This window comes from Podarcis pityusensis (genome assembly GCF_964106645.2).
Source record: "Podarcis pityusensis genome assembly, chromosome: 10".
Lineage (NCBI taxonomy): Eukaryota > Metazoa > Chordata > Lepidosauria > Squamata > Lacertidae > Podarcis > Podarcis pityusensis.
This window is the reverse complement of record NC_138035.1, coordinates 41627420-41649108: the sequence shown is the minus strand read 5'-3', so window position 1 is coordinate 41649108 and position 21689 is coordinate 41627420. Positions and strand designations below refer to the sequence as shown.

Sequence of the window (21689 nt, the reverse complement as noted above, 5' to 3'; positions counted from 1 at the left end):
ACTTTGATAAAATTCATATTTTGTAATGTGCACATTGTTTTCTTCATGGAAGGAATATGTGCACATTCTCCTGGTGCACAATGGGTGGTTATTAGGCATGTTAACAGCTCATATGTGACTGTGTGTGTTTGTGTGTTTATGTGTATGTGTGTATTCATTCCTCTGGTTGCAATTTGAAGTGGTAAAGGCAATTTTACTCTCACAAGACTTTACTGTAACAATCTACAGCACACGTGGTCCCAGTCAAAGAGTTATACGAAGACCTCACCTTGAGAAGATTACAGGCCACTATTTATGCTGTATCAGCATGTTATGGATTTATTTATTTTAATATTCATATACTGCCTTTCCAGGAAATGTGCAAGGCAGCTTATAACAACACAATTTAAAATGGTATGATTGATAAAAACAGAAAAAAAGAGTAAACTTTTATGAAAAGAGTAGCATTGTTAGGAAGTTAGGCATTGCCTACACAGAGAAATGCCAGCTGTGTGTCATAAATATGTGTACCACTTTGGGTAGGGCGATTTGTGGGCTTCATATTACTACCCACTCCCACTCATCATACTGACAAGAATTTTGCTGGTTAAATGCTTAAAAAGGGAAAAGGGAGCCACTTTCATTGTGCCAACTTTCCCCCCTTCCTAAGCCACCCTAAAAAGCAGCAGCAAGTCTCAAGAATGTGGTGCATCTCTGAAATCAGCACCCATATATGGTGGAAGCGCAGCCGAGTTCTTTGTTGGAAAAGAGCTTTAATAGCTGTCCAAATATAGTAGTAATAGCCCGGGGGAGAAAGAGAGAGATGAAAGTGTTATCAAGCAAATCTGATATCAGTGATGGTATTAGCTACAACAAAGCAGGCAGGCCATGGAGAAAATCAAAGTTCAAAAATACCCTGTGGGAACTTGTGCCACAAAGCACAATGGAGATTAAATGTGGAAGAGGTCCAGGGGGGAAACAACCAGCACACGCTATCAAACTGAGACTGGTTTGTAAGAGAAGAGAAGAAGAGGAAAGCATGATCATGGTCTTCCCTTCCTAAATTGCCAGAAAAGGAAAGTCACACCGATAATGTGCTATTTCTCCCCTCTCTCCCTAGATCAAAACACAGCAGCAACTGCAAACTAGTGTCTAATAGACAATGTATCTGCAATCAGATGGAGGCTCAATATATGGACGTATATAGCCAAAATTTCTTTTACGGCCCCCAATTACCTATCAAAATGAGCAGGAATGTCATTGGATACTAAGAAATTAAAATTAAACATGCCAGGGCAGAGAGAGGGAGGAATTGCAGATATTAGCAATGTAATGGGCAAAAAATTCTAGATTCTAGATGAGGATAAAGCAGTGATATTTCAGGTTCATGAATTGCAAGACTGACTTTTCTATTTGTCTGTAGTTTCTGATCTGTATTTTCTTGCATATGACTATACTTCCTAAATTTGTTTAAACACATTTATGACTTGGCAATGCTTTACAGTGTGAATAAAAGTGAATAAAGCTGCCATAATATTAGGGCTGCAATACCATGCATGCTTACCTGAGCTGGAAATAAGATTTAAGTGATCATAAGACTGGGATGCATTATTTATGTTCAGTTCTCCAGAGGTTCTTAGTTATTCCCCCATCTCTGGATTCTCATATTCCTGCTAAGATTCTCAAAACTTAAAACTTGCAAATACCATCTGCATCAGGAGACATGGTGTTAATGAACTTTCCACTATTTTATAATCATGTACTTTTTATTTTATTTTGTTGGATAAACATTTAATTCTTCAACAGCCTGGCATTATGGCCTTGAGGCTAATATCTCAATCTATTTAACCTTTAACATGTGTAAATGTGAACATTATAAAACACCCAACCAAACTGGGGCTACATCTCCTGTTCCTGGAACAGCGATCCAGAAAGTAAAATATTATTCGCTCTCTAATTTAAGAGTTTTAGGTGGCTAACAAGAGAAACACTGCAAGCCAACCAAAATGAAAATGAAATACAATTATCCTTTTTGTCTTAAAGCACATAAACCAACACCACTTGTCTTCCAAACTGAAGAGTGCAGAGATGACAAAGCATCATGAATAGAAAATAGAAAAACTGCCTTGTATTGAGCCAGATCTTTACTTTATCTAGCTCAGCAGCTCTTCAGGATTTCAGACTGTGCTCTCTCCCAGCTCTACCAGGATATGGTAAGGACTGAACCTGGAAACTTCTGCATGCAAAGCAGATGCTCTACCCACTGAGCCACAGCCCTTCCCAAGGTGGTAAGATTGTGCGACTAAATAAATCATTCCAGTCTTCTCTACAGTCCACAATAATTACTAAGCTTAAAAATGTATTACTAGACCACATTATATTTTTTCCTTGCCCACAATTCACAACACACCTATCAAGACAGCTACACATCTCATTCCACACACATCTCTCTGTGGACTTTCACATTATTGCTTCAGATGTAACTTTTCAAAATAATTCTCAGATGCTTTCATCCTCTCCCCACCCAATGCCTATTACACCTGGGACTCCTTACCTCTCCTTTGTCCATTTTGCATTCCTTGTAAGTCCTTTTGCCAATCTTATGTGCCAAACAAGTAGATGTTTTGATCAAATTCCATGCACACATAGTTTTTCAGTAAAGTCTATCAATAACCATCCACTGAACGAAGTAAAGAATTCAAAAACACAGGCAGTGTATGCGTTGCTTCTTAGACTAAACCATATTGTTATGAACAGCTACATTTTGGGCTAGAATTGTATTGATTTTCTAGTTGAGAATGTAAATCCTCGGAGGGCAAGGATCAAGCCTTTGACCTATGTTTTACACATCAAGCATAATGACTATATTTAATAAACCACAAAATTATTGCATCAATTCCTTGAAGCAAATTTTCTCCAAGTTATAATCAACCTCTGAAGGTCAGTGATAGCTCCCTATATGTCTCTTCCCTGAACTGCCTTGCACTGTCTTTCAGAGAAAGACTCCACAGTTCTTTGTCATCGTTTCAAAGTATTGCATGGTATTAACACAGAAACACTAATGCTGGAAACAATTCTGTAACTTCCTTGCATAAAAATATGCAGATGATCAACTTGAAAAAGAGATTTCCCCCCGGTTGAAGAGCTCCATTCATGTACCATAAATTATCTACACATGACAAGAAGTGGGTATCAAAAGTGAAACTAGAAAGTTTCAAAAGGCAGTAGAAGCTGCTAAGATGACAAGCTGCTACAAAACACCTTTGATTATTTATTTTTTACATCACCACTATAAGAAGCGCAAGTAGAATGGTTTCAATCACCTTCCATCCCTAGATTTGCTTGTGAGGAATGTTAAAATTGTCTTTCGGCTGCTAAGAAATATTTATTTATTTTTAAAAATATGTTTGGAATAAAGAACAGCTGAAAATCTCACACATTGATGTTGTATTAGACCTACTGCTAAAAAGCTTCAGTTTAAGGCATACTGGCAGAACTCTTTTGAGGGACCGTTTCCAAACCCCACACGTTAAGGCTGATTTTCCTAGCACTAACTTTAGAATATCGAAATGGTTTGCAGCCTCAGCGCTTGGATCACAATAGATCCGTTCTGTAGCTTAATGAGGTCATGAAGTTCATTTATACATGAAGTTCCTATAGAACCACTCACCTTCCCAGGAGGGCAGAGTTGCAAGCTGGCCACAAGCACTTCCCGTGTACAGCAGGGGTGGGGGTGGGCGTGGCAATGCCGCCCGCGTCATTGGGAGTCCCGGCTGCATCACACCCCATGGCTGACCAATCTGGTCGACCAGGGGTGTGGTTTACCTGATTTAAACATCCGCGCGGCCAGGGCTCAGTCTCCTCTTCTCCTCCTGCGTCGGATCTCCCGCCCTCCCGCCCTGTTTTCATGCGTTCATCATCTTGGCCTTGCTATGGACCACAGTTGGTCACCTGTTGAGGGGGCCAGGTAGGAATTTTCCCACTTGGCAAATTGGCACCAGTCATGTGGTTTTCGTCTGCCTTGTAGTAATCGTCAAAACCTAGAAAGGTTTGGCGGTTAGGCATTGGTAAACCTGGTTTATGGGAGGGGAGGTTGTGGCCTTCACCTGCCCCTCCTCTTTAAGGGTATTCTGTTACAGGGATCTGGGTGTGTGGTTCCTGTCCAAAGCCCAGGTAAGGGCTAGGGCCATGCCTGGGGGAACTTGCAGTTGATGTACATCAACAGGGCTCCCCCTACTGATAGTTTACCCTTATGAGACTACCTGCATGACCGGCAGGAGTCAGATATAGTCAGTTCAGTTCCAATGCCTAAGCCAATACCGCTCACATCTGTAATCAATAAAGTTGTGGCCTTATTTATCCCATTAACCCAAAATATTGGTGTGTGTGTGTTTCATTATCAAAGAAATGGGGTGGGGCTCGGGGCCTCGCCATGCAATCAGATGCTGTACGAAACTTCTTCACTACTATCTTAATTAGAAAGAAGCAGCTTTAATTTCTGTAGGAGGACATAAACAAAAGAGACTGCTCAAGGCATTGATTCAGAATACACTAGCGACTCATCTTGCATAGGTGCCAGGTTTTATTCATCACATTAAGTTCATCTTAGAAGGCAGAAATGGATTTGGGAGCTTAGAGCAGTGGGCTTTGATTTGAACTTTTCAAATGACGAAGACTCTCAAAGGGAAGATGTTACTTTATACCTTTTCATGAACTTTTTGTCCAGGCTCCATTCCTTTGATAAGCTCTGAGTCAGTAGGACCCTCTCCTGATGCCATTTTCCTTTGAATGTGTGCATTTTGTTCACGCAAAGCTAGAATCTAGAAAAGAATTAAGATTAAGGTCAGAACAAACAGCAAGTAAGAATTTCATTTCTTGAGCATAAATACACAGCATTTTAAGCAGTAATGTGACAATAATTTAACATTATTCTTTACATTGTGTCAATATGCTATCAATCTAAATGTGGAAAAATCTTTAAAGATGGTATCTCTTGTTATCATCTTTCTTCATCACTCTTAAATGCTATCATTTTATATCCTCCTTCAAGCCTTTATCAGCTATGCATTTGAAAGAACTAGTTTACATGATTATGAAAGGTCAAACTAAGCGTGATGCAGCAGTTCCATGATTGGAACTTGCAACATATTTTTCCTCTGTTAAAATGCACCCACAGTCGGTGGGGGAGCTGATATGGATCAAGACCATGGTCAGGGAGAGTTTTTAACAATAAGTTTTATCAATTGGGGAAAACATTTGCATCGAGGGGCCGTTTCCAAAAGGAAAAGAGAGCAAAAAGGGGTAACTCATCTTCTCTGTACCATAATCCTGAGGACACACACCCCCTTCCCACACAGCTATGCTTTGTAAAGGAAAAAGATGAAATCAAACCCTTTAAGAGACTAGAGCACACCATCAGCCTAATAGGTTTATCAGCAAAATTGTTAATGATACTGCACTTTACAGTACTACAGAACCGGGGCCATCTTATCCATAGGTGCTAAGGGTGCAGGGCACCCGGCCACCGGGCTCTCAGGGGCGCCAGGCTGAGACTCCGGGGCCAGTCTGGGGAAGAGCCCGCCCGTCGGTCGGAGCGCTGCAGTGGGCTCTTCTGCTGCGGGTGGCTCTGCGCCAGGAGTTTGGGGGTGACCGAGCCAGCAAGAAGCTGAGGCGGCCGTCTGGCTCCGTCCTCCTGCACGCCTGGGACTGGGCAACCTGGGGAGGAGGCGCCAGGCAGATCTTTGCACCCTGGCGACGCATATACTTAAGACAGCCCTGTAGAGAACACACCCCTCAAAAAGCACAGAAGCCAGCATGGTTTTACTTCAGCATCCCAATTTCTGTTCGTAAGACTGATACTCAGAGGAAAGTAGCATATGTAGATTGAAATAGTTTGATCTCATAGACACTCAGATCAGCAAGATCACTCAGTACAAGTTTTACACAAGGTTGTTTCTAACTTCAATTTCCAAAACAGAACTTCACTTTCCAAAATAGCTCTATATTTTTCAAAAATTGTATTTAACTGTGCAGTGGGGGTGATGAAGCAATAACATCCATTGATTTCTACCATTTGGGACACATCCTTATTGGGTTAGAAGAGCAGTACTGGGTTATGCTATGGGACACATATGCCTTCTTCATACAGTGGTACCTCAGGTTAAGAACTTAATTTGTTCTAGAGGTCTGTTCTGAACCTGAAACAGTTCTTAACCTGAGGTACCACTTTAGCTAATGGGGTCTCCCACTGCCGCTGTACCACCGCTGTGCAATTTCTGTTCTCATCCTGAAGCAAAGTTCTTAACCCAAGGTAATATTTCTGGGTTAGCGGAGTCTGTAACCTGAAGCGTCTGTAACCTGAAGCATATGTAACCCGAGGTACCACTGTACATTACAACCACAAAGCAGCAAACCCAGCTGAAATAGGCTGTGGGGCCATGCCTTCCCTCACTGTTGTCTTTCCATATTCTCAGATAACTTTTGGGATAGGGAGCCTTGTCCACTTTGGGGGGTTCCTTGCACAATTGAGGATATGTTTAAAAACGGCTCTCCACTGCAGCAGTTATAGCAGAATACAGGGTAGCTGGCTTGAGTCATCAGGCTAAAAGGCATAGCCCTGAATCCAGTCCTTTTCCCCCCTAAAAAAATATTTAGGGGTACTCTCATTTTGACTCAAGAAAACCACCAATCAGGAAAATCAGGAAAAATAAATACAGTAAATGGACAAAAGACAGCCAATTGGGGGTGGAACTGATGATTCACCATGCTAGAGAATAAACTAATTTTTTTAAAAAGTTTTTAAATTTCTCTTCTAGATTCACAAAATGTTTAGGGGTATGTGTACCCCTGTCCCCCCCCCCCCCCACAGAAAAAAGCACTGCCTGAATCCCTTTTACACTCACATAGTGCCATCATGGTTGACATACCTGAAAAGGGCTGTAGCATCTGCCAACTCAAAACTCCCTGCCAACATCTAAGTAAGCAACTTGTGTGACACAACCTAATTGATCCTGAACCCCTGCACGTGGCAGCCAATGAGGGGGAAGGGAGGTGGGGGAAAGTAGAGTATCAAAATGTCACATTACACATCACACTTACTGGGATGAGGGGACAGAAGTGGGGAAAGTGATGTCCACACTGTTGCTGTCATACACAATTTAGATCTAACTGTAAAGAAGCTCCTTGTACCCTTTCTTTTTCTAGATAAGGAAATACTCACGTTATAAAGGATACAGAAAGACAATAAAGGGCAATGTTTGAATTGTGCTGAATCACTGCCTCAATTTTGATCACAAAGTGTGTCTAGGCATTTTAGCTGCAATGATGACAGTAAAATAATAATAATAATAATACTGGGAAATGGTAAAGCAATCTATGCCAGATGAGCTCTTATTCATTTTGGTGAGCATGAAATTCCGATAGTAATGATACATGTTATTTATTTATAAACTGTCTTTATTGCTTTTTATCCAAAGCAGAAATAAATCTAAAAGAGACATAAATTGGACACAATACATTCATAATGTAACATGCCATTAAATGCAACCATTTCACAGCTGAAAGGATTAATAAAGTAAAAACAACAACAGTGGGTTGCTTAAATGTTGCACAGCAGGGTGAAGATCTACCCAGACTGGTCACATTGCTCAACTAAGAATCAGAGGCTGTAGAAATCATCATTAGACTTCGTGGCGGATCTATGAAATGGAACAGAGACCTTCTGCTCTGATGCAGACATAATGTAATTCTGAGCTAAGTAACAAAAACACACTTCCATTTCATTTCCTCCGAAACAGAAACAGAAATTAATAGGAAAAGGTTCACATTCGTTTTACACCCACCTGGAATACAGATCATTTATCTTAAGAGTCATAGAAATAAAAGCTACAATGGGCATAACCAACACCTACCTATTGGACCCCTAAATTAAACTGATGTGTTTCCATTAACTTAATTTCCAGAGGATATCATGGTCCAGACTTGAAAACAGAAATCCAGGTTGATGTCTGTGCGTATACTTGTGTCTCTGAATTATACTTGCTGGCCCGTGCTGAAACACAACACCGGCAGAGCGAAATATGCCTTTAAGGAAAATTTATCAGGCACCAACCTGTTCTTTCATCAGGAGGCCAAATATGAGAACTTCCTTAAGCCTTAGCCAAAAAATAAAAGAAACTATCAAAATGCAAAAATGGAGGGAAATGGAAAGAAAATATAATGCTGTTAGAGAGGGTGGGTAAACTCTGGGCCAGTCCATTTAGCCCATAAAGCTGTTATGGACAAGCCACACCCATCTGCTTTACACCTGAGGTTGGGGGGGACAGGGGACGGAGTAAAGATTAGTGGTTGGGCCAAAGTAGTGTGACCCCTGATGAGCTGGATGAAAGAGAAAAAGCCTATTCCCCAAACCAAGGTCTTTCCTCTTTCATTATAATAAAGATTTCAGTCTCTGCATTATGCATTATGCATTTACTTTATGGAACAGAAATAAATAAAAGAAATTACATGCAGTGGTGGTTGATTATTAAAAGCAGACATGGCAATGATATAGATCGGCTTCCTATCCAAGGTAAATCCAATGCTGTTGTTTTTTTTTTAATGTTCCTTCCATTTAAAAACATCAGTCAGCAAAAACGGATTAAATTATGTCTAATTATCTTGATTGGAATTTGCTTCCAATTCAATCACTTGTCTAGGATGTACTAAAAGGGCTTAATTTAATTAACAGTATAGTAAAAATGTAAAGAGGTCAAGGTCTATTTTCAGAGAAGGTTTGTCAGGTCTGTATAACATTTGAAAACACCTTATCTCATCTCTCCTGTTAATTTGCAGTTCTTTTTTTCTTGGGGCAAAAATATGCTTTTCTTCTTATTTAAAGGAAAACCAAAAGTACAAGTATTTGCTCTGCAAAATGGTGTCTCTGGGAAAAGCAAATAGTGGCAGCCACGCTATGCCCTGTGGGTTCTTTGCAGGGGGTGGGGGCAGGGACTGTGCTTGGCACCTGCAGCCACAGCCAACAGCCCTGCCACTTCCTGCCCACCCAGTGAGGCTCGCCATCACCTCCCTTCCTAGAACATGAGGCATTCCTGGCACTGCTACTGCTAAATTTTAGTGGCAGAACAAAAAAATTGGGGGTACCATCCTCATGAAGAGAAGGCGTCAGGGAGGGGATGAAGCCAATGGGGCCCCACATCTCCCAGTCATGCCCCCGGTTGGAAGGCTATTCTTTGGAGGATAATAATAATAATTCCAGCAGAATATTAAAATACAAGGATTCAGCAAATATTAAAAGCTTCCCTAAACAGGGCTGCCTTCAGGTGTCTTCTAAAAGTCAGATAGTTGTTTATTTCCTTGACATCTGATGGGAGAGTGTTCCACAGGGTGGGCGCCACTACTGAGAAGGCCCTCTGCCTGGTTCCCTGTAACTTCACTTCTCACAGTGAGGGAACCACCAGAAGGCCCTTGAAGCTGAACCTCACTGTCCAGGCAGAATGATGGGGGTGGAGACGCTCCTTCAGGTATTCTGGGTCAAGGCTGACCTAGAGCTCTTAGAGGAATACTGTGTGTTAAGCACCCAGGGCCCTCAGGGAAACTGGCAATCTGACTTTCCCTTTTCAGATTCCAAAAACAGCTGGAGGACCAAGTTTGGCCCCTACTGTTTTACATGGTTTTGTATGTTTTGTGTATTTTATGCATTGTGATTTGTTGTTACTTTTATTGATTATATTTGGTAATTCTTTATTGTGGTTGAACTGTTTAATTATATTATTTGCTGATGTTTAATTTTACTGTTTACTATTAGATTCGGATGGATTGTTGAATGTTGCTTTGTTTGATATGTTATTTTAAAGTTATCGTGACTTTTATACTGGACAGATTGTTACTATTAATGTTTTATTTTAATGTTTTATTATGTTTTTATGTCTTGGAAGCTGCCCACAGTGGCTTGGGCAACCCAGCCAGATGGGTGGGGTATAAATGAAACATTATTATTATTATTATTATTATTATTATTATTATTGACTTCTACTTGACTTTACATCTTAGATTGCCCCTGTTGATGTCTTGCTGCTCTCATCTATGTGCAGCCTGAAGCAGGACACCCCCCCCCCCCAGGAAAGCCCTGGCATGGCACTCTAGCATAACAGAACATTTCCTGTCAATGGTTTCATTCTCACCTCCCGCACCAAATTCTCTTAACCTTTAATCACTCAAGCTTGTTTTCCTGACAAACTGTAACAACTTTAACATTTACAAACAGATGTTCCACATCCTATTAAAAATCTAGTGGGAAACTATATTTGTTTCACTGAAGTAAACAGTATTCAAAATCAGGCTTCCTTCTTAGGAACAGATTTCTTCTACACAGATGCTAATGCTAAATAAAATGTCTTGTGTCAGACCTCCATCCTGCATTGAAGAGACAGATAATTGAGAAAGCATCTATCCACATATGTTCAATTCTATACTAGTCAAACAAAATCTTGAGAGGAAGCTGGAATGAGAAGGATCCCCCTTTGTCTTTGGAAGATAAGCTTATGTAAAAATGTAGATTTTGCCAGCTTTGTGACCACCATGTATTAAGCAAACAATGCAAAATGACCACATTCACACGTCACAATTGGGGATAAGAAAATCTGTCCATTTTGATTTCTCTCAGTTTCTCATTCCCCCCCCCCCCCAATTTTAAGTTTGGTTCCCCATGTTTCCAAAACAGTTTGTCATCTTTTATTTTTAAAGTCTTCATTAAAATTCACCAGCATTTTAGTGCAAATTTATCTTACTACACACTTGCTTGGATGCAGTTTGTATGTATAATGTGCTTCTGCATATTATTTCCACTAATATATGCATTTATATGCACACTTTATGCAAGTATACGCATTTTGGTACAACTGACTTCACTGGAGAACTGCAATGCAAAATTCACGGCACAAAGCATAGTGTGACGTTGTGCTTGGATATAAGCTAAGATAAAATGTTATGATTCTGTAAGCAAAGACTACAATGAAGACAGAATAAATGCAAATAAATTATATTTGGCATTTAAGATACAGCCTGCTTGCTCAATTTCTGCTCCTGAGTTCTAGGTACAAATTATACTCAAGCCTTCTGAATAATAACAATAATTCTCCAGCTCCTAGTGTGGTTTCATTCATTTCTAATCTGATTAGTCACCACTTTCTCACTTAAAATAGGGTGCCTGCTTACACATTCAGTTTAAAAGATATATATTTAGAATTGGTGGGGTTTTAAAATCTAAATAAATATACATTATTTTTATTTAGATAAATAGCCTACTTTTGTTTGTATCTAACAGGGATATCTTACATTTAAACAGCCTTGGCCTTGTATACCTGAAGGAGCATCTCCATCTCCGTTGTTCAGACCAGACACTGAGGATCCACCTCTGAGGGCCTTCTGGTGGTTCCCTCACTGCGAGAAGTGAGGTTACAGGGGACCAGGCAGAGGGCCTCCTTAGTAATGGCATCCACCCTGTGGAACGCTCTACCTTCAGATGTCAAGGAAATAAAAAACCACCTGACTTTTAGAAGACATCTGAAGGCAGCCCTGTATAGGGAAGTTTTTAATGTTTGATGTTTTATTATGTTTCTGTATGTGCTGGAAGCTGCCCAGAGTGGTCGAGGCAGCCCAGTCAGATGGACAGGGTACAAATAATAAAATTATTATTCATTATTGTTATTAAATATGTGTGCAAAGACAACTGGATTTTCAAGAAAATTGATCAGAACTGAAACCTAAGATTTTTATATCAATAAGATGTTCTATATATTTTAGGTTGGAAATTGCCATGGGATGCCATTTATGGTGGCAACCTTGGGGCCAGAATAGAACATATCTTGCCTTTGTTCTTTGGTTGAGAGGCAACTTGCCAAATGATAGCTTATGGTCATAATGATAGGCTGATACGATGCTTAAATGGCCACATGCCACATTTGATGCAAAAGTAACATGTACAGTGGTACCTTGTTTTGAGTCCGGAATCCGTTCTGGAGCCCTGGACACTCGACGAAAGGGACGCTCAATGAAAGGGACACTCAACAAAGTGCCGCTCTGCGCACATGTGCTGAGCAGTTTGCACTTCTGCGCATGCACGAGCAGCAAACCTGGAAGTAACCTGTTCCGGTACTTCCGGGTTTGCCGTGGACATTCGCCGAAATGGACGGTCAAGAGGGCGGACGTTCGTGGAGGTATTACTGTATAATATTTTCTCAGATAGATTGCATTGCAACTCAATGGTATACAGGCTGTGGCTACACCATCTTGCCGGAAAATTGCAAATGCCTACTTTCTTAGTCAGTGATGGAACATGCCAAGTTCAGTGAAGTTTATTTCTTTACATACTGTATTTGTCAAATTTGTGACCCCCTTCCTATTTCAAGCTTCACAACAAGTTTGAACTGCTTCCTCCATTGCCTTCATAATTGCAATGCAAATGAATGCAGTGTTAATGAGAACCTGCAGTTTAATGTGTGCTGCTTCAATGTGATAGGAAGCTAAAGCAAGAGAACCTTTTAAAAATCTGATTCTGTTAACCAACATGCAGAAATTCCCCACAAACTACTTTAATATTATGTGTGGGGGGCAGACACCTTAGGTTAAATGCTGAGGTTAAGGCTGAAGAGATGGCTTGAATGCTGAATCACTCAAGATTTCCCATTCTCAACAGCAGGGGGTCTACTTCTTCGATCTGTTATTCGTTTAATAGCACATATATGGCATCTGTGTTGTGAAAAGGCAATCAAAATATTTTCAGCCACAGGAAGACGCTACGTTGCAGTAAGGACGGCTTTATATGGCATTTATCACTAGTGCAAGTTGCACTTTAAGGGAACAAAAGGCAGAAGAAAAGGCCTTTCAGAGTTTCAAAAACTGGTTTGGGATGTTGCTTTCAGCAACCACAAAACCCTTTTCATCCTCTTCTTAGGTGAAAGGATGCTATAAAGCACCTTTCTACCCAAAATGGGTTTCTTTCTCTCCACTTCAGCTCTTTAAAAACAAAGGATTCCATCTCAGATAGAGTTCCAGCAGACACTCTTCCTAGAAGAACCGTGGAATGAAATCTCAGTGAAAACCACTTATTCTACACAATTGCCAGCTGTACCACAGCACAGATACTTTTACCCAGGGCTGCAGTTGATTTAAAAACCAGGTAAAAAGTAACCACAATTAGCATTACTGTCAGCATCTGCATAATGCCATGTAGGCAATGCTGATGAGAAGAGTGGGTGAATTTGTATGGAAGAGGAAGGAGAAGCACGCCTGAATATCATCTTGCTCTGAAAGTGAAAGCTAGCTTTGCAAACATTTACATGCCAGTTGATTGTAATGAAACCTCAAAGTGGTTTATATATAATGTATGTGACACTTAAGGAAAGTAAGTATTTAAGTAGAGATGAACAGGACTTCCCCACATCCCAAAAAATGCAAGTGCCTTACTAAAACTTTGGATTTTCTCATCCCTCAGATTCCTCAAATGTTTCTCCCTGACATATATGCCTGGAAGTTCCCACAGTGCCCAGCCATCCTGAATAAGTTGCCCACAAACAGGAGCAGCCACTGTCTTTTGGGAACCTACAAGCACTTTTTCACACTATCTCCCCTCCTCTGACACGTAAAGGGGGGAAAAAAGGTAAAGGACCCCTGGACGGTTACGTCCAGTCAAAGGTGACTATAGGATGTGGCGCTCATCTTGCTTTGAGGCTGAGGGAGCTGGTGTTTGTCCACAGACAGCTTTCAGTGTCATGTGGCCAGCATGACTAAACAACTTCTGGCGCAATGGAACACTGTGATGGAAACCAGAGCGCACGGAAATGCTGTCTACCTTCCCGCCGCAGTGGTACCCATTTATCTACTTGCACTGGCATGCTTTTGAACTGCTAGGTCGGCAGGAGCTTGGACTGAGCAATGGAAGCTCACCCCATCATGGGGATTCGAACTGCTGACCTTCTGATCGGCAAGCCCAAGAGGCTCAGTGGTTTAGAGCAAAACCACCCATTGACACGTAGACATTAGCAGCAGCCCAATGAAGAAACCCGGGCTAACATCTGACTTGTGAGGGACTAACATCTGGGACTAATTCCTGGCAAGGAGATTCAGCTGCAGAGCAGTAGCTAGAACATTGGAGGATGGAGGAGACTTGCGAGAAACATCAACAGCAGCCCGGTGCGGGGCCTCTGGGCTGTTAAGGAATTAACATCTGGTGCTGTATTTTCAACATACTGGAAACTACTTCAAAAACTTCACTTAGTAGGCAGGGTATAATAGTCATAGAATCATAGAATTGTAGAGTTGGAAGGGACAAGTATCATCTAGTCCAATCCCCTGAAATGCAGGAATATTCTGTCCAACATGGGGCTTGAACACACAACCCTAAGAGTCTCATGCTCTAGTGACTGAGCTACCAAGGCAGATAAATAAATAAATAAATAAATAATAAACAACAATAAACAAACTAATGAGCGACGGATGGCAAGGAGGACCCACATTGCACTGGGAAGATATAGTGTGCTCTTACCAGTGCCCAGTAACATAGTTTAGTTTGTACAAATGTGTTACATTTAGGTCTGATGCCAGATTCCTTGGAGAAGATGGAAAGGCAGGTCAGACATTGCAGGACCATGGATAGCTCTGAGTGAGTAACTTGCCCTGATGAAGCTTGAGAGCAGTCGGAGTCTTTTTAAGAACCTGCCCCCAGGCTCTCTCTTCTCAGGGTCCACTATCTTGTGGATTACTTTAGATGGATTTACTTTAAATGGCCAACATTCTGGAGTAAAAATGAAGACTCCTCAATTCCATAGCCTCCATCCTGGCACATCCCTGGCATTGCTGATCCAGTGAGGAACAGTGGGAGGCACTAGGTTCCTCAGGGAACTGTGCCCATTTTCCTTGGAGCTCATTTTGATCATTCTGGGATGTCCCAAGATGATATGTAACAGGATTAGTTGCCTCCTGATCTCCAGCAGGAGACTTAGAAGCTTGGACCAGGTCTTGCTCCTTAGCTGGAGACTCTACAGCCTCTTACTCAGAGTCTTGCTCTGCTGGACTCTGGGGTCATGACAAAAAGGGGCCTAAATAGCCAGATTGCAATTTTGTGGGGAGAGATAGGTTAATTGCTGGACATTCCCTGCATGTCCAGGTAGTTAATCAGGCTTTACGGGATTAATTTTAAACTGGACTGAAGGGGGGGAGGGTTATTATTATTTTCTAACTCTACATAAATGTCCTATCTCATATCTCTCAAATCTTGTGATCTGTAGAAGATATTTAGATATTTAGTACTATATTATTATTTTTAAAACTCACTAATAAAGTTTGTGCTCCTTGCTAGTACTATTGCAATACCTATTGTTAACAAAAACTGGTGACATATAATCTGTAATTATGATCCAGGAAGGTGAAATGAAAATCCCACGCTAAGAAATACACCGAGGCAGTTATGAGGGATCAAAGTTTTGTGAAGAAAAAATATCTAACTGCACACAAAAAAGGCAGACCAAGTAGCTTTGCCAGAATAGACTTCAAACATTGGATACTCAGCAGGGTACTGTTTTAACATATATTTCAAATCATCAGTACACTGCAGGTGTGGAGGAAGATAAAAATAGTAAAACTGGTAAGCAGCAATTTTTGTAGCTTTCCCCCACTCTTGCCTCTTCATTTCTGTTGTGCCTGGATTCCTCCCTTGGTTAAACAATTAGTAACTCTCTGAGAACAATAGGAGAAATGCCCAGATATAATGAATAGCTAGCTGGAACCTTAGGCAGGAATACTTCTTAGAGAGGAGACACAACTGGGATTTTCAACAGAATATTGCAGTGTCTCCTTCCTCTTAATAGGAGTGCTCCTGTCCAGCTATTCTTTCATAACAGAGCATTCCACTTTCCTCACTCCTCTGTTCTCCACTTTTCTTCTCCACCTGATACTCAACATTCTGCATCTACTGAACATGCTCAGTTCTCATTAGATTGTGTTTTGCCCCCTTGATTTATTTAATAAATGCTTTGTTGTGCTTCTCCAAACCTCAATATTCTCCCAAGCCTGCAGAGACCTTCCTCTTATTTCTCAGTAGCCCCATTTTTGGCTCAGCTTTTAGTGGTACTTAGCACCTGAGTTCACTGTTAGAGGACGTAATGTATGTACTCATGGAATCAAGTAAAGAAACAATTTTTAAACACTTCAGTAAAAGGACCATTTTGCAAACAGCAGGAACGGAGGAGTGCTCTTGTTCATACATTTGCTGGGACAGCATCCCTGCTCATAGAGTGGAGTAGCAAACTTGCTCCCTCACTGCTACATGTAGATAGCAGTGTGAACTGAACACTCCACAATGGCTGGAGGTCCAGTTCATATGATTCTTCCCATCTTCAAAAATAGGAGGGAGAAATTGCATGATTATGACAAAAAATGAGCATCGAATTTAATGTCCTAAGATGTTATTCTGTATGGTGGTGCTGATAGAGGGAGGGGAGGAAGCACCTTGTGAGTGAAGACAGAGTTTTGCAGTGAATGTATTGAAAAAGGAGCTGTATAAACCCATGCTCTTCGATTGTAACATAAGTATCACAATTCGTTTTTAAACTTTCCTGCTATCTTCGATGCTGTGGGCTTCTAGCAACTTAAGGCAATCCCCTCCCCAGAAAAAACAAAAAAACAAAAATCATACCCCTTTAAAAGTAGCCTAAAAAGGTTGCCTAAAGGTTGCCTAAATTTTCAGAATAGAGCCAAAGCAGTATCTACACAGGTTGTAAATCTAATGTTAATCCACAAAATGATATGATTAAAAAGTTACACCATACAAGACAGAGAAAAGTTCTGTATTTACCTCCTGATTAGCAGCTGCTAGTTCCTCCTCAAGTGCTGAGACTCTTTCTAAAGAAACCCTCAGTCGTTCCCTTACCTAGAAGAAGAAGAAAATTGTACCATTCAAATTATTTGTGCTCTAGAACTTGAAATAACAAATAGATGGGAGCACTTGAGGCACATATACCCCATTGTGTGGCTTGGGTGTATTGCCATGCAGTTTTTATGGCTAAAAGGAACTGGGGAAGACAGGGCTCTAGCGAGACTTGGGTAGTTTCTCCATATGAAGCTGCTGCACCCACACATAAATTGAGTCCATCCATTTGCTATACAGTGGTATCTTGGTTCTCAAATGCTTTGGTACTCAAACAACTTGGAACCCAAACACTGCAAACCCAGAGGTAAGTGTTCTGGTTTGCAAACTTTTTTTGAAAGTAAAACATGCTCTGTTTTGAGTGTTACGCTGAGGTCTGTCTGTTTTTGCTATTTATTTTGCATTTTTGTGGCTCTTTTTTGTGACTGTGTGGAACCCAGTTCAACTACTGATTGATTGTGTGACTGCAGTACATTATTTACTGCTTTCATTTTATGGATCAATGGTCTCGTTAGATAGTAAAATTCATGTTAAATTTTTGGGGTTGTTTTTAAAAGTCTGGAATGGATTAGTCGATTTTGCATTACTTTCTATGGAAAAGAGTGTCTTGGTTTTGGAATGGACTTCCGAAATGGATTAAGTTTGAGAACCAAGGTACCACTGTTTTTAACTTTCAAGATTCTGAACCAGTCTGCTCTAGAAGCCTTTGTTGAATAATGGCCTATGGTTAACTTGACTAGTCATGTAAGAAACATCACCACATACCCAGATCCCCAAATCTCTATTGGGTTGGGTAGGGAGGAATAACCAATGAACCTTCAGACATATCCCATTAGTTGGTTGGGACATGGCTTACTGGGCAATTGGGGAGTGCTGAATCTGCAAGTGAAGTTGTGGTTACATTGTTGCTGCATGTTGCACTCAGACTGATTCCATGGGCCGGATGGATTTATGATCAATAATTCAACGCACCAGCATTCAATCCACTTTTGGAAGGTTTGTAGCAGTTCAGAAGGTCTGGTGAATCACTCAGAAATAAGCAGGCAATCACCTTAGTGCAGATTCAACGCTTACCACTTGCTTCGTAACATACCTGGTGTCACTCAAACCGCCAGAGAAAATCCTTCAATTTCAATTCTGAGTTCAAAACACAAAATGTACAATACGTAGGATGTTTCTGATTAATTGCTTGCAGAAAGTTCAAGTTCATTTCTCATTAATTAAAGCAGTTTGAGAAAACAAGGTGTTAGCACTTCCCTAATGGTTTTTTTTTTTATCAGTCTCAAATACTGTAAAGTGAAATTAGTCTATAAACCATACTAATCTCCAAAGACTACTGCTAGTAATGCTCCATTATGTAAGTCCCAGCTACAACTTAAGTTCAGCAGAAAACCCAAAAACTTCCAGGGACATTTAAAATATTGTTTAAATGTCTTTGCATAGCATTGGCCTCGGTTACTCATCTCTTACTATGCACAGCTAAATTGCAAAGCTTCATTTCAGATAAAAAAGCACAATAAATGATTTTCACGTCACCTAGAAGAAGCATGCAAAATATGGTGCGAGCGTGATTCAGGCACAATACGTACTGCCCTATTTAGACTGTAATGAATCTCTGTGGGATTTCCTCCTAAAGGTAATATAGTTCCCTACAAACAGACCACTCTACACAAGCCAGCTTCTAGGGCCATAGACAAGTGACCCATATGCCTTGACTTTCCTTATTTATCATAGCTGCCCCTCCCTGCTGCCTGGTACCTGCTCCTGATAAATCACTATCCCGTTTTTATTTTTATTTTACAATTTTGTTAGGGTGAGATACCATTGTTTAGGGGTTTCCCACGGTGTTTAAAATTTAAATCTCTGAGTGGATGTCAGATGCATCGTTTCTAGTGCATATTCATATCAACACATAGGCGTGAACCCTCTCAGGCACCATGCAGGGCACAATCTGCCAGTTCACACACTTGCAGCTGCTGGTGGTATTCTCACAAACTGTTGACAACGTATTGCAAGACAATTTTATGTTTTTCATGAACACTGTCTTGGCTTTTAACTCAATAGAAGACAGGCCATTACACTATTAATGAATACAGGAGGAGGAATAGACACATTTAAGCAATGTAGGGGAACTGAGACTGTTATCCTCATAGTGGAAATAAGAGACAATAAAATTCCTGACACCTGCAAAGTTGTTGAGATTTTCTTAGGAAACTACCAAGATTGTTGAGCTTCTTTGGGGAAACATTTCCCCAAAATAGTGACTTTAAGGTTTTGGAGCTGTTTCTGCTGCTTTTTCCATCGCATTGCCATATACTGTAACTGGGTTTCCCCCTGACATTTTGTGGATTTGGCAAAATTCTTCCAATGCCATTTTTACACCAGAAAACCAGGATATGTCAGGAATTTTCCTGACATATGGCAAGCCTAGGTACCCCTGTATTCATACATGAATATGGGGATCCTTTCAGAAATATTAACATTCTGCTGATCAGTTGCTTGCGAAGGGGAACAAGGATTGGGTTAAACCTCTCCTCTCTCACCTCCTTTCCTCCCATACAGTTGAATGATGGGTTTTTTAATTGTTTGAAACGACTGCACATTTTTGGATCAGGCAGTCACACCCACACCATACATTTAAAGTACGTAACTTCCCACAAAGTATTATAGGAACTGTGGTTTGTAATGGGTTCTGGGAATTATAAGTCTGTGAGTTGTAAACTATAGTTCCCTGGGTCTTTAGGGGAAGCCATGACTGATGAAGTAGTATAAATGTGCTTTAAATGTAGTGAGAATATTTAGTTCAACTTGGATGGGTTAATGCAGCTTAATAACTTGATGCCTGCTTTGGGGACAGCACCAGAGATTTTCTCTCTATCTCCAGCTCCCCTCTGCCGTCTCTCTGGTCCTAAAAGGGAATATAAACAACTTACAGTATGCTACTAGCCTGAATGGACTGGGTTTGACTTCCTGGAAGGGCCCATGGCCCTGCATAAGTCCCATGGAAATCACCACCACCATTCAGGGTGTGAGGCCTGGTGCCTCTGTCGTGACCTTGGAAGAATACAAAATGGCACCCTGGAAACACTATTATGCTACATATGCCAAGAGAATGAGGGTTCTAGTCTAGTGTAGGCATCCATGACAAAGCTTAAGAAATATATGCTGAGTCAGTAAACTGATTCCCCATACTTTACCTTCTCATCTAAAGCCTTGTGGTGTTCAAACAACGATTTCAGTGCTTTCAGAACCTCGACTTCACTGGAGACTCCTGAGGGGGACTGTGCTTGCCGTTTCACCACTGTCATTCTCAGCGACCTTTCATGTCTTGAAACAAGGCACTCCAAATGTTCCAGTAACAGCTATTGGATTAAATATATATATATAAAAAGAAAGTTAGCTCATTTTCACCTGAAGGTCACCGGCACCATAATTCTAGTTCAAAATGATAATGACACAGGCAGGTTTCACCGTTCTTGAAGGTTTATGGTGACTCTGTTTGGCAGTTTTCCATGATATTATTGCAGAGAACATAAAGGGGAATAAAGTATAAATGTGATTAATATCTACTGAACTCTCATGCAAATTGTTCCACTCACCTTTGTTGTGTCCAAACTAAGACATTTTAGGACATTGAAATATTGTTAAATGGAACTACTTAAACCATCAGATTAAAGAAACAAATCACAGTGCAGTATGTAACCAATGCTGAAATTAGTTGCACAACTGCATTTCAAAACGTGAACAGATATGCAAAAAACAAACAAACGTTTTTCATTAACATTTCGAGTTTCTGTATTTGATCAAAAGGGGTTGTATCCAATGCCAGCACTCATGTAACAAACTCCCTATTGTAACTATTTGTAATGTATTTCCCACATTCATGGCTGCAGGAACAGACTTGAGGAGAGGTGAATAAAGAGAGGGCTTATCCACACCTTTTGCCCTGCTCTTTCCAGGCATAGGTCCATACTGAAAAGCTCCATGTCTGAGTGTTCTTTTTGTTGCCCTAGAGCTTTCCCCGTGAAAACCCACTATTTAAAGCTGAAGCGCAACAAACAGCAACTCAGGTTTTTCCTGGATTGCAGTTTGCTCCTATTGCTTCCCCCATAGCCGCAGCCTTGGATTCAAACAGAAATCAAGTGCTGACTCTCTCTGGCTTCCCAGTCTGCAGCTTTTCTTCCAGCTTCTAGCTCACCTCATGCAGTTCTCAACCCTGGCCATTTCTTTTTAACTACCGGTCAGTTGAGGGAGGGAGTCCACCCAATTTTTCATCAGGCACAGACCCATTTCCTTTGTTTCCTTAATGGCCCATTACCTAGGCTATCACCTCACCAGGAAGCTAGCCTGGCTTATATTTTAACAGCTGCTGGATCCAGGGGTTAGAAGGGTCTCAGCAAACAGCCTACTCTCCCCCCTGCCCCACAACTCACAACACTACTTTAACACTGCCCCACTCACTTATGCTATTTTATAGCAAGCACAGCACATCATAGTGTTACGCTGAACTAACTCCAAGAAGTGAATAATGGATCCTTTACTTTTCCCACACCACAAAAAAATTAATTGCAGCTATAGATGCATACACAGAGGTCAAAATAAAGACTTTCCACTGCAGGGTTGTTATGTTGTAGAAAACAAAATGCTCCGCTGCATAAATGAAAACATGGAGTCAAGGGATATTTATGTCTGTCAACATTTTTGAGTGGCTTCACAATTCCTATCTCAGAACAATGCTGTAAGAAATACGACTCAGCCCAGAGTCAGCTTCCGTGACTCAGCAGGGATCCAA

The 21689-nt window shown here is 40.9% G+C and overlaps 1 protein-coding gene and 1 long non-coding RNA gene across 13 annotated transcripts in view; both read right to left on the bottom strand.

Annotated features, from left to right (window-relative positions):
- The window catches only part of PPFIA2 (PTPRF interacting protein alpha 2), a 265886-nt gene that overhangs the window by 68662 nt on the left and 175535 nt on the right, over nucleotides 1-21689 (bottom strand). For 11 of the 12 annotated variants that reach the window (XM_080971449.1, XM_080971453.1, XM_080971456.1 and 8 more), the window contains 3 exons: nucleotides 20095-20259; nucleotides 16826-16900; nucleotides 4683-4799 (listed from right to left, as the gene is read on the bottom strand). In XM_080971449.1, coding sequence (XP_080827575.1) covers nucleotides 4683-4799; nucleotides 16826-16900; nucleotides 20095-20259 — 357 coding nt within the window. Of the gene's footprint in view, nucleotides 1-4682; nucleotides 4800-7198; nucleotides 7297-16825; nucleotides 16901-20094; nucleotides 20260-21689 lie in introns of those variants that run through there. The other variant, XM_080971452.1, reaches the window with a different exon arrangement.
- On the bottom strand, nucleotides 1550-3524 carry LOC308457574. The gene is made up of 3 exons (XR_013977010.1): nucleotides 3440-3524; nucleotides 2534-2659; nucleotides 1550-1688 (listed from the first exon to the last, which is right to left on the bottom strand). It is a non-coding gene; the product is annotated as an uncharacterized lncRNA (long non-coding RNA).